The sequence below is a fragment of the Typha latifolia genome, chromosome 13 (assembly GCF_019914945.1).
Source record: "Typha latifolia isolate L0001 chromosome 13, TyphaL0001v2, whole genome shotgun sequence".
Lineage (NCBI taxonomy): Eukaryota > Viridiplantae > Streptophyta > Magnoliopsida > Poales > Typhaceae > Typha > Typha latifolia.
This window is the reverse complement of record NC_133098.1, coordinates 9,899,688-9,917,396: the sequence shown is the minus strand read 5'-3', so window position 1 is coordinate 9,917,396 and position 17,709 is coordinate 9,899,688. Positions and strand designations below refer to the sequence as shown.

Below are 17,709 nucleotides of genomic sequence, written 5' to 3'. Positions count from 1 at the left end.
AGGTGGATTTTGGAAGAACTCAAGCATCCACAAGGAAAAGGCACAAATTTATTTTGTGATAACAAATCAGCAATTGCACTCACAAAGAACCCGGTCTTCCATAGTAGAAGCAAGCATATTCGAGTTAGGTATCATTTCATTCGAGATTTGGTCAAAGATGGTGAGATCGAGGTCAAGTATTGCAAGACTCAAGATCAATTAGCAGACATATTCACCAAAGCTCTCAAGATGGATACCTTCACCAAATTGAAGAAGAAACTCGGTGTGGAAATGGTCTAGCATAAGAGGAAAATGTTAGAATATTAAGCTAGCCCATTTGACTAGTCAATTAGATTAATTGGCTAGTATAGAATTCAAAAAAAATGCTTTGGTTTTGAGATGACTCTTAGTGCTTGTATATCTTTAAATGATAGTAATCTTTGGATTCTCTAGATGATGGAAATCAAAGAGTTATATATGATTACTAAGAGTCATATAGTATATTTAAGAGTCATGTAAACCACTATATATATGTGGTCTTATCTTGTGCAAGGATATGAAAAAAGTTTAAAAGTTTTTTATCTACTTCATCTTGTGTTAAGAGAACAATCTTCTTCTCTTAAGTTTACCATCACCTTCTCCTAACACCTCTTTCCATCCTCAGTTGTTTGTGGGCCAGACTTTGGTCCGAAGGCATCACCATGAAAGCCCAGTCGAACATGAACCTGGTCTATATTACATGGTAAGCTTTGGCGCGGGCCGAGGTGTGCGTCCAGCTACTCTGTGGGTGAGTAGAAATCGTTAGAGATTTGCTGAGCTCTGCGAGTGGTGGAGAACGCCTCGTGACCACCTCCCCTCCCACTCACTCTCTTGACAAGGAACAAGCAGCGGAGCAAAAGAATAAATAGCAAGGAGATTTAGAGGAGAAGAAGAAGAAGAAGAAGAAGAGATGGCAGCGTCGTTGCTGTCGGTGGGCAACATTACCATTAACAAGCTGCCTTCCTCCCTCTTAGCGGGCGGCACCGGCACCGGCACTGGCACGACGAGGAGGCTGAGCTGCTTCTGCTCTTGTATTAACCCCGCACCGGCTCTGCTCGCAGCCGCGGTCATCTTCTCGTCGCCGGCTCCTCAGTCGCCGGATACATTCTCCAACGTGCCTCCGACGCTTTCCGGTGGGAGTTCCGCCACCATGGAAACCTCTCGACTAGGCGACGAGTTATAACTAAAGCTCCGAAAAAAATATTAACTCTGCGCAGGAGATGATAGCGGCAAGCAAGCGAGGATACAGCGGCCGAGGTCGAGGAAGGCGGAGGCCTGCACCGGCAAGTGCGTCGGAACCTGCATACGAGGCGGCGCCGGCTCACCAGGTGAAGGGCCTTTCAATGTCCGGAGGTACTTCTTTCTGCATCCCCTTAAATTTCTCGATTACCTCATTCTTTTTTCACCTACTCAAGTGAAGGTAGGGAAGCCGCCTGAGGGTTTGGATGTCTCTAATTCTATGCAAATGAAACAATTAATGACAAAATTAAATAACAAAAAATTTAACCTTTTGTAATCGCCTCTAGGCTCTAGATTTATTCAAATTTTAGATAGAAAGATGCATCGGAAGATCAGTCAAAGTTAGTAAAAGAATTACGACGAATTGCACTCCTTTACTTATGTAAAGAGACTATGTTTGAACAGTTGAGGAACAATTGAACCAAATAGGCATTAGTAGTCTAAAGTAAATTAAGAAAATGAATTGCCTTTGGGCAAGAATGGTTAGTTTAGCTAATAATATAATCATAACTTTGTAATATCCTAACTTGTCTCAACTCTCAAGCACATCATTTTAGTACAAGTAGTTGCCGGAGCATATTTAGGCGAATAAAATGGCTTTGAATGACTAGTGAGCAACTCAAAGTGTCTAGCTTAATCTCCATACTTTGCAACCTATAGATAGAATGAGTATGCAAGCAATCTTTCTTCTCCAATCTTTCTCCTCCTGCTTCAATGTGAGAATTTGATTACTCAGCAAAAGATGTAGATAAGATGAGAAGGATGATTATAGAAGCTATTTTTTCATTGTTGTCAAGCATACTATAATCATGCCAAGTTGGCCATAGTTGTCATATTGGATTGTGTGCCAAAACTGTTTGATGTTAAGATAGTTCACCTTCACACGAGGAATATCTTCATCTAGAACATTAATTTAGGAAACTAATTATAAGAAATAGCCAAATAAGCAAATGATGGGAAACAATAAAGTAATGTGAGGTGTATTGTTTGTGACGACCTCCTATGTATGTTGGCTACATGACAGGAAGCTTCATTTTGATTCCTTCTTTATTTCAATATGATATATTTAATATGTTGGTATCTTCTAATAATATGCATGAAATATTTACCTCAAGTCCAAGATGAAGGAATTCGGTGTGGTTGGTCTGTTTAATGCCTAGTAGTCGTTAGGACAGAACCAGAGGGATGGCAGAACGATAAATTGTCGGGTTACCTGAAGAAATAAGTGGATAAGATGTTGGAAAGGTTCAACACTATCATTTCCCTCTCAAGACCATCGTCATCTTAAACAAGAAGAATATATGGTCGAGCTTTTTTAAAAATAATCTTTACGTCCTAAATATGCAGGCCTCTTGTGGTATTTAAGCAAGGATTTCGCAGTCGCCAATATTGGTATGTGCATTACAATGTGTTTATTGTTCTTGAGATTTCCAGTTAAGACTGCTAATTTTTTTTTTGGTCATTAGCTTGGTGGAATGCTCAGACATCTGTAACCTAATTAAGGATGGAGATGATGGTCCTTGAAACAGAGGACTTAATTGCAAGAGCTACCAGCATTGTACTAGAAAAGAAATGCAGTAACTGATTTCTTACATGGATTGATGTTTTCAAATGCATTGGGTAGATTCTCCATGCATCAGTGGAAGCATTAGATTCTTTTTCCCACTGATTTGGCATTTTATTTCATTACGATGCCTTGTCACACTTTGTATACTCCTTGTATAAGCTTGAACATACGGCCTTCCATTTGAAAAGGAAAGACTTTTTGGACGTTCAAATGCAGGTATGTGGTGGGGTACTATAACATATTGCAGATTTGCATTCCTTCTAGTATTCAATAAAACAATATAGTTTGTTCACACATATGAGGAAGCATGAAACTTTGTCATGATATAGCTGAAGCATTTTGGTTGGTTCTCAAGCAAAGCAGTAACTGGGTCAAATCTCCATACACTCATACAGGAAGCTCAATAGAATCTTCCCAGCTTTAAGTAAATAGCTAAGAGCAATTATCCTGTTACATAGTGTTACAATTCGTCAACTAGAATAAACGAGAGATCATCAAGAAGATGAATACCTCTGAAATAAAACTCGAACAAACATCCAAAAGCATGACACTCTGCTGATCCATTTACTATACAGAGAGAAAGATCACTACCATTATTGGTACGAAGTATTGGCTGGGTAGAGCAAAGCCATATTCTTCTCAAGGAGATATTGACCTCCTTTATTGAACAACGGAGAAGACCACAAGGTTCATGAATCAAAGCAACACGGCATAACTAGCTGAACACCAACAGAGCTGAAATGCTAGTGTTTCTACTTTCTATAATGTTCATAGTGTCCAGACTCTAGAGTTCCTTAAGGCTGGAGATATACTGTGAATTTCTTCATCCTGCACCACCAATTCAATTAAACTATTATGGCACCTCGATTGTTGAATAAACATTTGAAAAGGTGTACACTTGCTTGCCGGCTGGCTCCTTCTGTTATCTAGCAAACCTTTGTTGGAACTTTGAAGGAAAAAGACCATCATAGTTTCTCTGGCAAGAAGAGATAGCGAAAGCGAGAATCAAATGGAATGATGCTGTAGCTGCGGGAGCTGAGGAAGCTCTGCCGCCTCTGGGATATGCATTGTTCAACAAAGACTGCTTGCTGCGGTAGAAGAAAGTGAGATATCCATGTTGATAAGCTGGTATCATCAACAAACTCTCGGGCAAAACAATGGAGCATTTTCGGGACAAGAAGCTTTCCTTTGCTGCTTACTCCCACTGAGGCTCGAATGAAGTCACGCTGAGCTTCTTGGAGCTCTTCCCTCACATTGCTGGCAGTGTAAATCTTTACCTGCAAGCAAATAAATCGTCTTACTGTTTTATCCATTGGATGTTAACTACTGCAGCTACTGGTCCAAGTGTGCTCAATTATTTTCCTACTGGACTAGAATGACCCAATGGTACTAAATCATATGAAGGACATGTATTTTGAGAACTTCAAGAATAATATTTGTTCCCCTGGAAGTTCTGGTTTGAGGCTCACCTGACTAGAAAAGAGTCCATGATAATAAGTAATCTACTTAAAACCAGAAAATGTGGCCATGTGTTTAACGAATTTACGACATATAGGATAATTGAGCTATACTGAGTGTTCATATTACCGCAGGGGAAGAATACATCCCACAACTCAAAGCAAATGCAACAAGCGGCTCATGTATTCTGACACAGACCCTTTTTTGCTCCTCGGATACTTTCAGCTTGTGAAGGGCAAGAAACAAAGCCTGACATTAGGAAAAAAAGATAGTAATAACTATGAGAAGAACAACATAAAGACATGACTATCGTACACCAAGTGAAATCTTCATACCATTTGTGGTCTATGGCTTGGCGGTTTCATCTTCAAAATTGCATACTCAATGCAAGCAGCACTGAATGACTGCCCTCCAACTCTGTATGCTGCCTATTAGGAAATGGAATAGGGCAATGTATGTTGGACATATAGATAGTGCAGTACGAGAAAAATTGGAAAAGATTAATGAACACATGGAGTAGGCAGATTGCTCCAAAGAGTAAGCCAGCATGAAGAAAATATCATTCCACATGCGCAATAATGTACAATTTAATTATCTCTTTTTTGCAATTAACTGTTTGGCAAGTGCAAAACAAGCACCTCATTACCTGTAAAACGCTACACAAGTAGATAAAAAGAAAAATATGGGAAATATAAGCATTGGCTTAGAACACACCTTTTGCATCAATGATAAGAGTTTCATGTCACTTCTTGGGACTCCATAAGCAAGATAAGCCTGCAACAGGATAAAGCACCACTGAAATAGTTCTTTGCAATAGGAAAGACAGCTGCATTTCAGTTAAGAAGCGTACATGCATCATTAGAGCATTATATATGTTGATCCAAAATGCCAGAATTTCGTCACTATCAAGTTGAAAAGGATTTACTTCTGCAAGCTGCTCGATTAGCCATCTGCACTTGAATTAGTGGGCATTAGTATGGATAACTTACCTCAAATTGATAGAGTGAAGCATATCAAAGAAATAGAAGTTAAAGTTTAACAAGCCATATATTTATGAGAAGATTGTTTTTCAGAAAGCAAATGTACTAAAAACAGAAGCCACTTTACTTTAATAAAAGATTTTGGGAGCTTCACAAGAACTATCTAAGAAAGTCATCTCTAGATTTATCTCAATCATGTAGATTGATGGAAAAGCCAAGAGCAATGCATGAAATGCTTGCTCCTTGATAATTGAGGCACCCAAGTACTGTAATGTAGAACACATGTGTATGTATAATTGACTAAAGGAAGAAGGCAAGATTTACAAAATGGTCAGCTTAGAAACTGAGGCATTAACTAACAGGTCTTCATAGGCCAATTTTCATAGTAGATAAGTATACTTGCTCTTTGATAACAGAGACATTCAAATACTATTAGGTTGAATATATCTAGGTATAACTGACTAAAGCAACACTGGCAAAATGTTCATCTGTAGCAACTATGGCAGGTAAATCTGCATTAAATATTTTCAAGTAGAATAGTTCCATCACAGTACTATTTTCAGGATGCCAACACTAACAACAACAAATCCTTCAGTCCCAACTATTTCAGGTCAGCTATTTTATGTCCTTTTTCCTCCTTCATATCCATATAGTGCAAGAACATGTGTCAAACTCAAATCAAGCAGTCATCACAATTAGGATAAGACGAGAAAAGCACATCAGGTGTACGTGGTAATCTTGTCACAGAAGAAGAAAAAACCAACTGGAAGTCTACCTGAATTTCCTAAGTGCTCCAGCAGCATACTCAAGTTGTTCTTTGCCGACTGACATCCATGAGACCTCAGTTGCTAAATTATAGTTTCCAATGTCAGACCAACTTAGTTTTTCTTGAGTTCCGTAAGGATCAAAAGCAGTTTCTGACACTAGCAATTCATCACTGCATCGTGTAACTTTAGGGCTCTGAACACATAAGGGTGTTTTCAGTTGTTCAGACGAAGACCAATAGGATGAAATTGAGTAACGGCCAGAGGGAACAGGAGAAAACTGGGGGCTCTCCAATGAGGAAGATTTGCGGGATGCTACTGAAGAATCTGCTAAAGAAATGAAAATGTTCTTCATACACCACACTATCTCCTCAGATAGCCGATTAGGGTGGTTACACAGGCCTTTGATTGGGATCTGCTTTATTAACTTGCTATCTACTTCACGCGGAAAGGATTCAAGAGAGCTTTCCTCCTCATGGACAAGCATGTCATCCACTCTCTCCTGCTGCAAGTATCACTTAGTATAGGTCACAAATGCAAGGCATATTCGTTGTCTTAAAGCAAGAATATATTCATTCATGTGTATAACTGTGTACCATTATGAAACATCTCAAGGAATATAATGTGTTAAACATGAACAGGAAAATCAGATATTTTAAGTTTGCAATTCTAACAACAATATCTTCAAACAAACACATATTGATGCATGAAAAGGGTACATTTTTATGAACTAGGATGACCTTTAAGAAAAATAAAAGCCAAGAACTGTATCTTCAATGCTGACATTGACCAGTACACAAATGCTCCTCAAGGTGATGTCTAAGTGTGTCTAAAAGATCTCATCCACATATTTAAACGACCAAAGGTTTTAGAGACAGTTTCAATGCAATATGGTATCCTTACTTTTTATGTGACTCCTGTTTCAAATATGAATTCAATCCTGCTAAATAAATGGGAGCATAACAGGAGAACAGACTTGCAAAACTTTATGGAAACATTTGTAGCTCCCAAAAAAGTCTAAACAAAACTAATATGATGAGCCTCAGAAGTAGAGGGGTCTTCTAAACGTGTAAGGCTTCAAGATCAACCCAAGCCATAACTCACCAACTAGCTTAAGTTGTTAGAACATTGGTTATTATCTTTTATATTTTAACAAACGCAAAGGTTAAAAAGGATTCATAATGATCAGGAAGTTGCACGTTCACTGATCCTTAGGATGTTGTGAGATCCTTGTTAATTTTGTCTCATCAAGACAATATCTGAATAGGCTGGTTTTAATACCAATCAATTATCCATTTAATGCATGTTGATGATAATGTAATGCAAGTATCTTAAATTATATGGTTTCAAATTGGTAATGACATATGTATTATTTATCCACGTAGTAGTAATGTCATTTCTAATCCATACATAGAAATTTTCCAATTTCAGGCATTTATAAACCCACTTTCTATTAGAAGTGTCTAAACCCACATTGGTATATGCACTATGAGGAGATCCGCTGCCGACCATGTAGGATAGCAGTAAAACTTCCCCCAATCATGTTGTTCAGTGACTTGTTACAAAACCATTACATTTTCTTTAGCTGATGATATTTAATTTTCAAAATATGTTAAATAGGGGATTTAATCTGAGTTTTAAAATATTTTCTCAGCATATGGTTCAAAGAGATGTAATGAAACTTTTTAAAGAAAAATCAATTCTTATTTTTTCCTCTTTAAAATCTAAAATTTCTTTGACTTGTCATATTTAGACTTCTTAACAAACAATTAGTCCTTTATGTATTATCGCATATCTAATCGAATGCAAAAGCACATTATTGGCTTCAAAAAACTTGAACATACACATACCAATAAATATCTCTCAAGTAATTCAACAACACGTAGAAATTTATAATATACAGAATAGTATTTTCTCTCACAGTCAACAATGTAACAAATAATAATATAGTTGTCTAAGAATTGAAATGTTTTTCCTCTTCCATCCAATGATGGTTTTTTCCAGAATAGATGCATGCATCTAGGGCTGTCAAAATAATCAAGCCAGCTCAAGCTCATATAGAAAATGAGCTAAGCTTGACTGTGAGCTGGCTCAATCAAGCAAGCTCAATAAGGCTTAAAATAATTATTCTAATAGTAATAATAATAATATGAGTAATATTTTCTATATTATACTATACTTTTGTTATATTCTATTATTTACTCAAGTAGATTGTATGTATTTTGATCTTGTAAAAATTAGTTCTGAATTTTGATCCTACACATCTTTTCTAAATACATGGATTTTTCTATCATTTTATAATTTTATAGTTGAATTAGGTATTATTTTAAGCTTGATTGAAGCCTAACTCAAGCTGATCAGGCTCAAAATTGGCTTTGAAATTTCTTACTGATCAGCTTGTTTGGGCTCGAACTCGGCTCGAGCTCAAAATTAACTCAAATTGAAATAATTTCAATTCAAGCTTGATAACAAATCTAGGCTCAAAATAATTTTCAATTCAAGCTTGATCAGAGCTAGGCTCAATCAAGCTCGTCACAATTACAACCCTACATGTATCATGTTCCAAATAATAATAATGCAATGTCGGCTTGAACATATTAGAATAGTAATTGAGTAAAAACAATATTATTGATATGTACCTTCTAAAAAAAGCTAAAGCTTTCCAGTAGGTACGTACAAAATATAATCTAGAAAAAATTAAAATTAACATCCCACATTTTGACTATATTACAAATAAAATATTTCTCATTTTATTATTTATAAATATAGCCTCCCATTTGCCTAAAAAATATCACGTCACCCTATTCTTTGATAGATAGATATAATCTAACATGACTTGCAGATTAACTAAAATTAGAAAATATAAAATTATCTTTTGTAATTTTAAATTGGAAGAAATATTGCACTTTATTCCATCATATCCGGTGCTTGTTAAGTTAAATTAATAAAAGTGTCTTTGCATTTTTTAAAGAACTGGGGCACTATTTGTAAATAATTGAAAGGAAAGGTTTTATTTGTAATATTGTCAGAGTATAGAATGTTATTTGTAATTTTCTCTATAATCTAAAATGGGAACAAATGTCTTTGGATACTCAACATAGATGAAAGTTCACCTATTATATGTTATATGTAGCTATTGATAGCGTATAAGGTTGTAGTAGATTCATGTCTCTCTTGAGAAAGAGAACTCATATATAAATAACTAATACGGCAAATTCATCCTTCATTATATTTGACAAAGACATATGAAGCAATAGGTAATAACCAAGGTTCTAAGTATTGATTTCAGAATCGAGATGTACCAACCAAAAACACAATATGTATTAGTCAATCCATTTTGGCTGATCCATATCGACTGAAACCTCAATCCATGTAATGACTACATGGTGGTCTAAGTTTACCTACGAAGATGGTTCATCATTTTGCTATGAAAAATGAAACCTCAAAAGGATTTAAAGAACTAGTATTGCATACATGTGCTTTCACGTCTTCAAATTGATGAGAGCAAACAAACTTTGGTTGTGAGGGTAATTGTTTCAATCGGTACTCAGCAATTCTCCTCTCATTTCTTTCTTGAATAAGCTGAAAATGCAGAGAAATTATCTCTTCTTCGAGACCTAGGATTGACGTCTCCAATTTGGAAATGTTAGAGAGAAGTTCCTGAGCCTAGAGAAGGAAAAAAGAGAAGAAAATATTGTCAATATTACTGAATAGATTTAGAAAACCAAATGAAGGGAAAAATTAGCTTCAGAATAAAAATAAAATAAAATTGCGAGTACAACGACATCCTAATACCATCATCAATTGGTTGCTTAAAACAGACAATAACGTTTGATTGTTCTCAACTTTATCTAAAATGTCCCTTTTAATTGATCATATAGTATGACAAACTGACAGTTCTCACAGGCATAGCTGCATATGGTGTCACATCAAGTAGACCTAAAGAAGTAAAATGCGAAAGAATATTGCCACAGATTTTGTGAAAACAAATGAGATATGCAGATGAGTACAGCCCAAAGGGCATCAAGATCAATTAGTTGAACAGTACGCTAGTAGATTATATCCTTAATCAGAAGAAGAAATTTCCATCTCCCATGCTCGTTTCAAACATATCTTATGCAATCTCCAGGTCGTATGTACACATTTATTCTTCATCAACGTTTAGAGGACATCAGGACATCATTAAGGCATTCTTCTAATGTCCTAGTTGCTTATAACAAAAGGCCACTTGCTCAGATAATGGGCATGTAAAGGAAGTACTATTAAACATAAAGTGTCACAATAATGTCTTCACTGACAATTGCCTACTAGAAATCTTTGGGAGTAAAAATCAGGAAAGAACCAGAGGTACTCATACATCATTTGGAAGATGTGACAGGTTAGATAATGTCCCAGCTGCATGTTGCAGAGCATATTCAAGGGCAGCGTGTAAGCTTCTCTCCTCTTGAAGCAATTGCTGAAGATTTTCAACCTGATGCATAATTAATCTTGTTATGCACTAGTAGACATGCATCAGAAGGTAAGATAGGTAGAACATAATTGCATTCTTCCTCAAATAAACACGTCACTAGAATCACAGTTTGAACAATGTGACATATCTTAAAAGACTTGATTCTTGATTTGTCACAATCAAATAACAATTGTCTTCGTTAACTCCATGACAGGATATCACCTCCAATAAGCAAACAAGTCAGAAAGGTAAGTATCAAGTTCCGCAAATAGTTTCTTCTACAATTAAACAAGTAAATCCAAAGGGAACTTCATCATTAAGACATTAATTTTTCTATGAGAAACTTGCGAAATACTTGACATAATAAGCACCAAACGAGTGGCAAAATCAGAGTTTCAAGAGAAAACAACTCTCCGATGGAGAGTGTAACTTACATCTTGTTCAAGCTGGAATCTGCAAGAATTGTTGTACAATTTCCTGTTACGTGGCATTGGTCCTTTAGCTTTACGGTAGGATCATCCACCTAAATTAACGGAAAATAATCAAAAAATAAAAGACTTACAACTTGCTCAGATGCAGATAAATAGACGGAAGTGTGACAGTACAAGGTTTCTGCTCTCCGAAATTCGCATGGGGGAGAAGAAGAGATCAGAAACAAGGATGGGACCCGCCAATGTATAAGCTTTTTAGCACTCAAAACGACATGAAGAGGTAGAAAAGGCATTATGGGAGGTGAAATGAGACGGCTGCTCCTTTTTGTAACCTTTCTTTTCTAAACTCTCGAATGGCCAACGAGATCTCAAAATGTCCATTAAGATCAGCTTATTCTCACACCTCTGGACACAAAGTACATACTAGCTAGTGCTCTTGCCTCTTTAGAAGAGAGAAAAGCAACACGATGATGAAGAAGAGATAGACGTACCTCAAAGTGACGGCTTTCTTGGAGCGAGATTGACCGTCGAGCTAGGAAGCGAAGGGACAAAATTTCAAATTTCAAACAGGGACAAAGGAAAGGAAAGGAAAGGAAAGAAGGAGAGCCTTTTGGGAGAAAAGAATAGGGCAGATAATAAGAGCAACGTGGGTGGGATTGTCGGGGGGTACAGGATGCCGTCAAAACCCGGGAATCGGGTAGAATTCAAAAGTTCAAACAAAGAAAAACTTTTGAGGTTGAGGCCCAGCCCACTCCTTCAGACGGCCCAACACCTGTCTACCGCTGTCATCTAGGCATAAAAGGAAGCAATTGAGACCTCCTCCTCTTGCCACAGCTCTGTTCCTCTCCTTCTCTTTCATTCTCTCAACCCATGATAGCAGCCACTTATACTTCCGCTGCCTCTAATCCATGTCCGTTAAGGATGGCACACTCCTCCCCCTTCTTCTCTTCCCTCAGCCGATACTCTTTCCATTTTCACATTTCATAATATTTCACCACCACCATTTAATACCTAGGAGTTTGTCCACAAATCTACTCAAGATCTCTAGCCCTCAATCTAATAACTTGAAACAAGATATTAAGAAATACTCTCTTGATGGAGGAGAAGCGTGCAGAGATGAGGACGATGTCGAAGCCAAACTAGACCAACAAGGATGGTCGAGGACTAGAGAAGGCCAGCCCCACCATGTGAGAAGATGGAACTGTCCACCGGCGGCTCCACCCAAAAACTACTTCCATTGTTCTCACTTTGGAGACCAAGTGAAAAAAAAAACATGGTGGACTAATGTGAGTCAGGTTAGGTAATCAGACTCGCCTAGATGAGTCGGTTTTATTAGCTTACTCAATTTCTATTTAGTTGAGTCAATTTCTCTTTCAGCTTTGTATGACTTTTCTTTAATTAATTGGTTAGGCCTTATTTAATTAGTTGGTTGGGTTAAATCAGTTAGCCTTCTTTAGATATATGGGAGTACAACTAATTTAGGCATGAATATAATGAATTGATCTACTTTTGACCTAGCTTTCTTCCTCTCCTCCTCTCTCATTCTCTCCAACCTAGTCCCCTAGGGTGAACCCAATCCTCCACCTTCTTCCTTTCCCTCGACTGACACCCTATCTATTTTTGTCTTTCCTAATATTCCACCACCACCATCTCTATTAGCACCACCCTGTCACCACTGTCGGCCCACCACCTCCATCTGACACCTAGGAGTCCATGCCTCTACCCATGGAATCCACAAATATGCTCAAAATCTCTAAAACCCAGTTGGAGAGAAATTAGAAATTAGAAAAAAAATTATGAATCAAGAGTAAGAGGCACAGAGAAAAGTGAACTTCAATAAAGTAGTTATATGAGAAAGATAGGTGAGAAATAGTTACACGAGAACGAGAATGAGAGGAGGAGAAAATAGAAAATTATAAAATTAGTTAGTAATGTATTAATATTTAAAAAAATTTGTATATAACACATAGTTTTATAACGTACTTATTCTTTATACTCTATATTTTACTATTTACAAACCAAGCTCGATGATTTGAGTTAACACCGGAAGAATATTCCGTTAAGGGTATTTTTATAATTTTATTAATATAGTTAATTTAACTTAGAGATATAGTTAAATTTAACTAACTAATCTAACGGCAGGTGTTAATTTTTTACACGTATTCGTTAAATTATATAATTTAATTTATAAATAGTAAAAAAAAATGTAAGGTATAAATTATAATTTTATTAAGATAGTTTCAAGGTCAAATTTGAAAGAAGAAAAAAAAAATTCTACCTTAAGGAAAAACTAAAATGCGGACGGTTTATAAATGTGATTGGTACGTCAATCACTGTCACGTTGCCCCCCGCACACACACACACACTGTTTTTCGTTTGTGGATTCTGGCGTTTCTGTTCCCCTGAACAGGAATCGCATTCCCTGCCGGCCACAAACTGAGCTATAGCCTATAGGAATCACGCACTCACCTGGCCCCCCGCCGTTGCCATCAATTTATCTTTGAGGCTTCTACTTTTGCATCATAATACCAAAACGGAGGAAAAAATTAATGTGAGGTCCTGAATTCTCTCAAGGCAATATCAACATCTTGATGCTCAGTTCCAGTAATAATATTTTCTAAACATTATTAAACATATTCTTGGAAGAGACTTGCAAATGAGTATATTTTGCTTCGGCCTCCCTGTGACACTTTGGATAATTGTGCAGTATTTTCCCAAATATTAAATGCGACCTAAGCGATGTCATTATTTCGGTAGCCCTCAGGCCCACCTGCTGTTGAAGATAAACTCGACCCAGTTTCAGGTTTTAAGGATCACTCATTATATAAGAAATATCTCCTTATATAAAATTGATAAATACTTTGGTGCTCCTCTAAAATTTATAATTTTATTAGCTAGTTTTTATATCGGTGGTATCGGTAAACACTTACTCGTACGACACTAACCCTAGTTTAGTGAATTAATTATGAGATGGTAGATCGATTAAAATAGCACTTTCAAACAACTAACATTCATGCGTTAGGCACCGGTGACGTCCCGTCTTCTTTTGCGATGGAAATGGACTTTAAATTTGATGGCATGGAATCTTTTGGAGATATAACCACACTTTAACATTTCATAAAGTTGAGCATAGTTTCCATTAAGTCTACGTATAATTATTGTGCGTATCTATTTTCCTTTACCTTTTCACTATACAATATATGTGAACGATGGTTATGTGTTACCGTCAGCTCTAGAGCGGCCGTTGGGACCGGAGCTCGGCCTCGGTGACGAAAAGGCCGTGGAAGCCGTAGGGGACCCTCTGCGGCAGCAGCACCTCAGCTACGATTTCGAGATCCGGCGACCGCGCGTCCATCACCACGAACCTCGATTCGCCGCTGACCTCGTCGTGCACGTAGGACACCACGTAACCCTCGTCCTCATCTCGTTCATCACCATCTGATTCCGGTACGAAGAAGGGCTCCCCGCCGAAGCAGTTGGGCCCGAAGTCTCGGCGGGCCACCACGCAGTCCCCCTTCCCGGCTTTGGAGAAGTCGAGCTTGACGACCCCGGAGATCTTCGGCATGGGATTCCCCACCCCGAGGTAAGCGTACCGGTTGCGGCGTCCCAGGTAGCCCGGGTGAATGACACCGAAGTCGAGGTTGCCCGCCGACAGAGGGGTGCGTGACACCGTCCCGGTGAGAAGGTTGATCCGGACCATCTCCACGCAGCTGTGGACGAGCTCGAGCTTATCGAGCGCGTGCTCGATGGACAGCACGTTGGGCGCCACCAAAACCAGGTGATCGTCGTCCTCTTCCCAGGCGTTGAGGGAGTGCATCATGTTGAACCCGGGCACCTCGAACCATCGCATCTCCGACTCGTCGGTGGCGTAGCGGGGAAGCACTCCGATGCGTGGAACCTTGCCGTGAGAGGAGCCCACGGGGGCTCCGCCTCCGACCACCATGTCGATGGGCTTCATCACTATCTGGATGTCCCCGAACACGGCGTAACGCTCGGTTATGGCGAAGTCGTGCATGAACGATGGCTCACGCACGGAGAAGATGGGCACTTCCGGGCCGGACCTGTTCCCGGCCGAGTCGAAGCGGAAGTAGGTGAGGAAAGGTGGCATGGGCCCGTAGCGGAAGGCGAAGACCTCACCTGTGGACGGATCCTTCTTGGGGTGGGCGGTCATGGCCATGAAGAGACGCCCGTTGAAGTCGCACCGCCCCGTCGTGGCGATGTCGCCCGTGGTGGGGTCCAGCCGCACGGCGTACGGGAGATCGGATTCGCCGAGCGCATAGAAGCGGCCACCGAAGAAGACGAGGCTGGTGTTGGCCACTCCTACCCCCTCCGCTGGGTTCATCTGCCCCGTGAGAACCCTCGCAGCCACGACGGCCCCACGGGCCATGCCGGCTGCGCCGTGGAAGGCGGAGAAGACGCTGGGGAGGACGGGTGCGCCGACGTCCCTCTCGAGGAGGTACTTGTAGGTGCCGACGAAGCGGGAGCAGAGGGTGGCTGCTTGTTGGCCGGTGGTGGAATTGAGGAGGATGGCGTGGAGCATGCCGTCGCCGTCGAAGAGGTGGTGGGGCCCGCGGGGAAGGTACTGTGGATTGGGCCCGTTGCGGATGTAGGCCCCGCCGACGAGGCAGCTGGGTATGGTGCCGCGGACGACGGGGCAGGGCGTCGGGGTTAGCTCGCCGACGGGGGAGAAGTTGTCCAAGAGGACGTGGCGAGGGTCGACGGAGGGTCGGAGCCCGGGCGGGTCAATGAAAGTGTTAATGAGCTCGTCCAGGGCGTTGCAGAAAGCCGCCGGGAGGGAGGCCACCTCCGCCCCCGCCACCCGACGCTGAGGACGCGGTGGAGGAACCGGCCGCTTCTCATCAAACCTCGTCTTCGACGGTGCGGTGCCAGCGGCGTTATTAGTTTTAGATTTGGGTTGGGGTTTTGGTGCTCGGACGATTTCGTCAGTTTTGACAGCGGAGATGGAAAGAAGAGGCCGGGGAGGAGGAGTGTATGCCGGTGATCCGACGAGTCGGGTGGAGGTGGCAAGAAAGGAGGAAGAGAGAGCGTCCATCTCCCAAGAAAGAGAAACAGAGAAGAAGAAATCAACCGAATGGTATTGGTGGTGGATCTTAGAGGGGCCAATAGGCCACTATATAGTATCAAAAAAGAAAAATATATATTATGAACTAATATAATAATTGTCACGCTGCATGGGGCCCCCTAACATTATCTGTTTTTCTCTCTTGCTGATTAAGGCATTTCTGGTTCCTTGAACAGGAATTTGTATGCTCCTCTAGCCACACTTAGCATCCACCATGAGCTACAAGAATCTACGATATTTATAGATATATATATAACTATCGATCATCTGGCCACTGCCATAATATCTTCTTCATTAATTAATTTGCATGATCATAATATATTCTACAACCACGTTTCTATTTCGTTTATATATATAGTAGTAGAAAAGACAGACGATTGCTTGCACGGTACAAGCCAGCGTTTTATGTATTATTTATTGTCATATTGTGCCTAGTGGGAGATGGGTGATATTTATCCAATAAACTCTCAATTAAAACATTAGCAATAAAAGTTTTTTTTTTAATACTCAACTAAAACCCAGAATAATGCCTTCTCCAGTTTTGGGTTCCCAGTTGAAGAAAGTCCACAGCCTTTAGCCTTATGAGTTGAAGAGAGAAGAATGTGATTATTAATTATTATAGGATTTGGGATAGGTCCCAGACAGTGGAGAGTGAGTGTCTCTAGGCGTGCAAGATGTAAGAAGCTTTTGATCTTTAGGAGGAGTAGAAAGAAAACTTCCAGATGATAAAGACTATTGATTGGAAGGGTTGAAAATTTCTGTGGGTTCTTCCAATCCCACCTGTTGGGTATTTATATCTATACTACTAAATGGGTGAATAGACGACAATGGCTCTCACAAGGAAAAATCTTTCCAAGGCCAATAAAGCTTTGTTAGAATATTAAGCTAGCTTATTTAACTAATCAATTAGATTAATTGACTAGTATAGAATTTAAGAAAAATACTTTGATTTTGAAGTGACTCTTAGTGTTTTCTATGCCTTTAAATGATAGTAATCTTTGGATTATCTAGATGATAGAAATCAAAGAATTATATATGATAACTAAGAGTCATGTAAACCACTGTATATATATATGGTCTTATCTCGTGCAAGGATAATAAGAAAATTTTAAAGTTTTTATCTACTTCATCTTGTGTTAAGAGAACAATCTTCTTCTCTTGAGTTTTTCATCACTTTCTCCTAACAAAACTATGCTCCATTCTCTCATCGCCGTTGTGCTTTGGAACCCCAAACCAATTAATAAGGGAAGGAGAAAGATCCGAAGAAAAAAGTATTTCTAATTTGGCCAAGTTAACACATAGATTTGTGATCTGCTCAAAAACCTCAAAAGAGACTGAGAAGATTTTCATAGGATTGGATCTTAGCTTTAATGATTGGGCAAAAAGAATAAAGAGATGGGAAAATCGGTTATCTTGACAAATACCTCTTTTCTCCCAAAAACTATCTCACTAATAGCTTCCTAATTGATATGATTATATGCCTTCTTAAGATCCACTTTAATCATGATGAACTTATCATTTTGATTGTGAGAGAACATAATGTGCGATCTCTTGAGCCAATAATATGTTATCATGAATATGTTGACTCCCTGTGAAAGCGGATTGCTCAGAGGAAATTATTTGAGGGAGAAAAGGTTTAATATGGTTAGCTAAGAGGCAGGCAAGAATATGGTAAGCAACGTTACAAAGGAAAATAGGACAAAATTTAGTGACCAAAAA

General features: G+C 39.3%; 3 protein-coding genes across 6 annotated transcripts; 1 reads left to right on the top strand and 2 right to left on the bottom strand.

Moving 5' to 3' along the window:
- Nucleotides 1-648: 648 nt before the first annotated feature.
- LOC140799633 (uncharacterized) lies at nucleotides 649-3,035 on the top strand. Its single transcript, XM_073154018.1, has 4 exons — nucleotides 649-1,151; nucleotides 1,236-1,371; nucleotides 2,605-2,649; nucleotides 2,724-3,035. Exons 1-4 carry the CDS (start codon nucleotides 929-931, stop codon nucleotides 2,779-2,781), a joined length of 462 nt encoding a protein of 153 aa, XP_073010119.1. The 5' UTR covers nucleotides 649-928; the 3' UTR covers nucleotides 2,782-3,035.
- A 171-nt stretch (nucleotides 3,036-3,206) lies between these two features.
- On the bottom strand, nucleotides 3,207-12,323 carry LOC140799632 (uncharacterized). 4 transcript variants are annotated; one of them, XM_073154013.1, is made up of 10 exons: nucleotides 11,399-12,323; nucleotides 10,911-10,999; nucleotides 10,384-10,497; nucleotides 9,501-9,692; nucleotides 6,038-6,531; nucleotides 5,133-5,232; nucleotides 4,997-5,056; nucleotides 4,618-4,710; nucleotides 4,412-4,531; nucleotides 3,207-4,101 (listed from the first exon to the last, which is right to left on the bottom strand). In XM_073154013.1, exons 2-10 carry the CDS (start codon nucleotides 10,965-10,967, stop codon nucleotides 3,790-3,792), a joined length of 1,542 nt encoding a protein of 513 aa, XP_073010114.1. In that variant the 5' UTR covers nucleotides 10,968-10,999; nucleotides 11,399-12,323; the 3' UTR covers nucleotides 3,207-3,789. The 4 variants fall into 4 exon arrangements, with proteins under 4 accessions (XP_073010114.1, XP_073010118.1, XP_073010117.1 ...); XM_073154017.1 differs by having other exon boundaries at nucleotides 4,412-4,507; XM_073154016.1 differs by having other exon boundaries at nucleotides 6,038-6,528.
- A 1,670-nt stretch (nucleotides 12,324-13,993) lies between these two features.
- On the bottom strand, nucleotides 13,994-16,355 carry LOC140799631 (9-cis-epoxycarotenoid dioxygenase NCED1, chloroplastic-like). Its single transcript, XM_073154012.1, has one exon. It carries the CDS (start codon nucleotides 15,958-15,960, stop codon nucleotides 14,140-14,142), a length of 1,821 nt encoding a protein of 606 aa, XP_073010113.1. The 5' UTR covers nucleotides 15,961-16,355; the 3' UTR covers nucleotides 13,994-14,139.
- Between the last annotated feature and the right edge of the window lie 1,354 nt (nucleotides 16,356-17,709).

What these genes read in the sequence shown, in the direction of transcription:
- LOC140799633 (XM_073154018.1), top strand. Translation starts at nt 929, where the DNA reads ATGGCAGCGTCGTTGCTGTCGGTGGGCAACATTACCATTAACAAGCTG. An exon ending in GGGCCTTTCAATGTCCGGAG is followed by an intron (nt 1,372 to 2,604) that starts GTACTTCTTTCT and finishes CTAAATATGCAG; the next exon opens with GCCTCTTGTGGTATTTAAGC. An exon ending in TTTCGCAGTCGCCAATATTG is followed by an intron (nt 2,650 to 2,723) that starts GTATGTGCATTA and finishes TTTGGTCATTAG; the next exon opens with CTTGGTGGAATGCTCAGACA.
- LOC140799632 (XM_073154013.1), bottom strand. Translation starts at nt 10,967, where the DNA reads ATGCCACGTAACAGGAAATTGTACAACAATTCTTGCAGATTCCAGCTT. An exon ending in GGAGCACTTAGGAAATTCAG is followed by an intron (nt 5,233 to 6,037) that starts GTAGACTTCCAG and finishes ATTCAAGTGCAG; the next exon opens with ATGGCTAATCGAGCAGCTTG. An exon ending in CAAGCCATAGACCACAAATG is followed by an intron (nt 4,532 to 4,617) that starts GTATGAAGATTT and finishes TCCTAATGTCAG; the next exon opens with GCTTTGTTTCTTGCCCTTCA.
- LOC140799631 (XM_073154012.1), bottom strand. Translation starts at nt 15,960, where the DNA reads ATGGACGCTCTCTCTTCCTCCTTTCTTGCCACCTCCACCCGACTCGTC.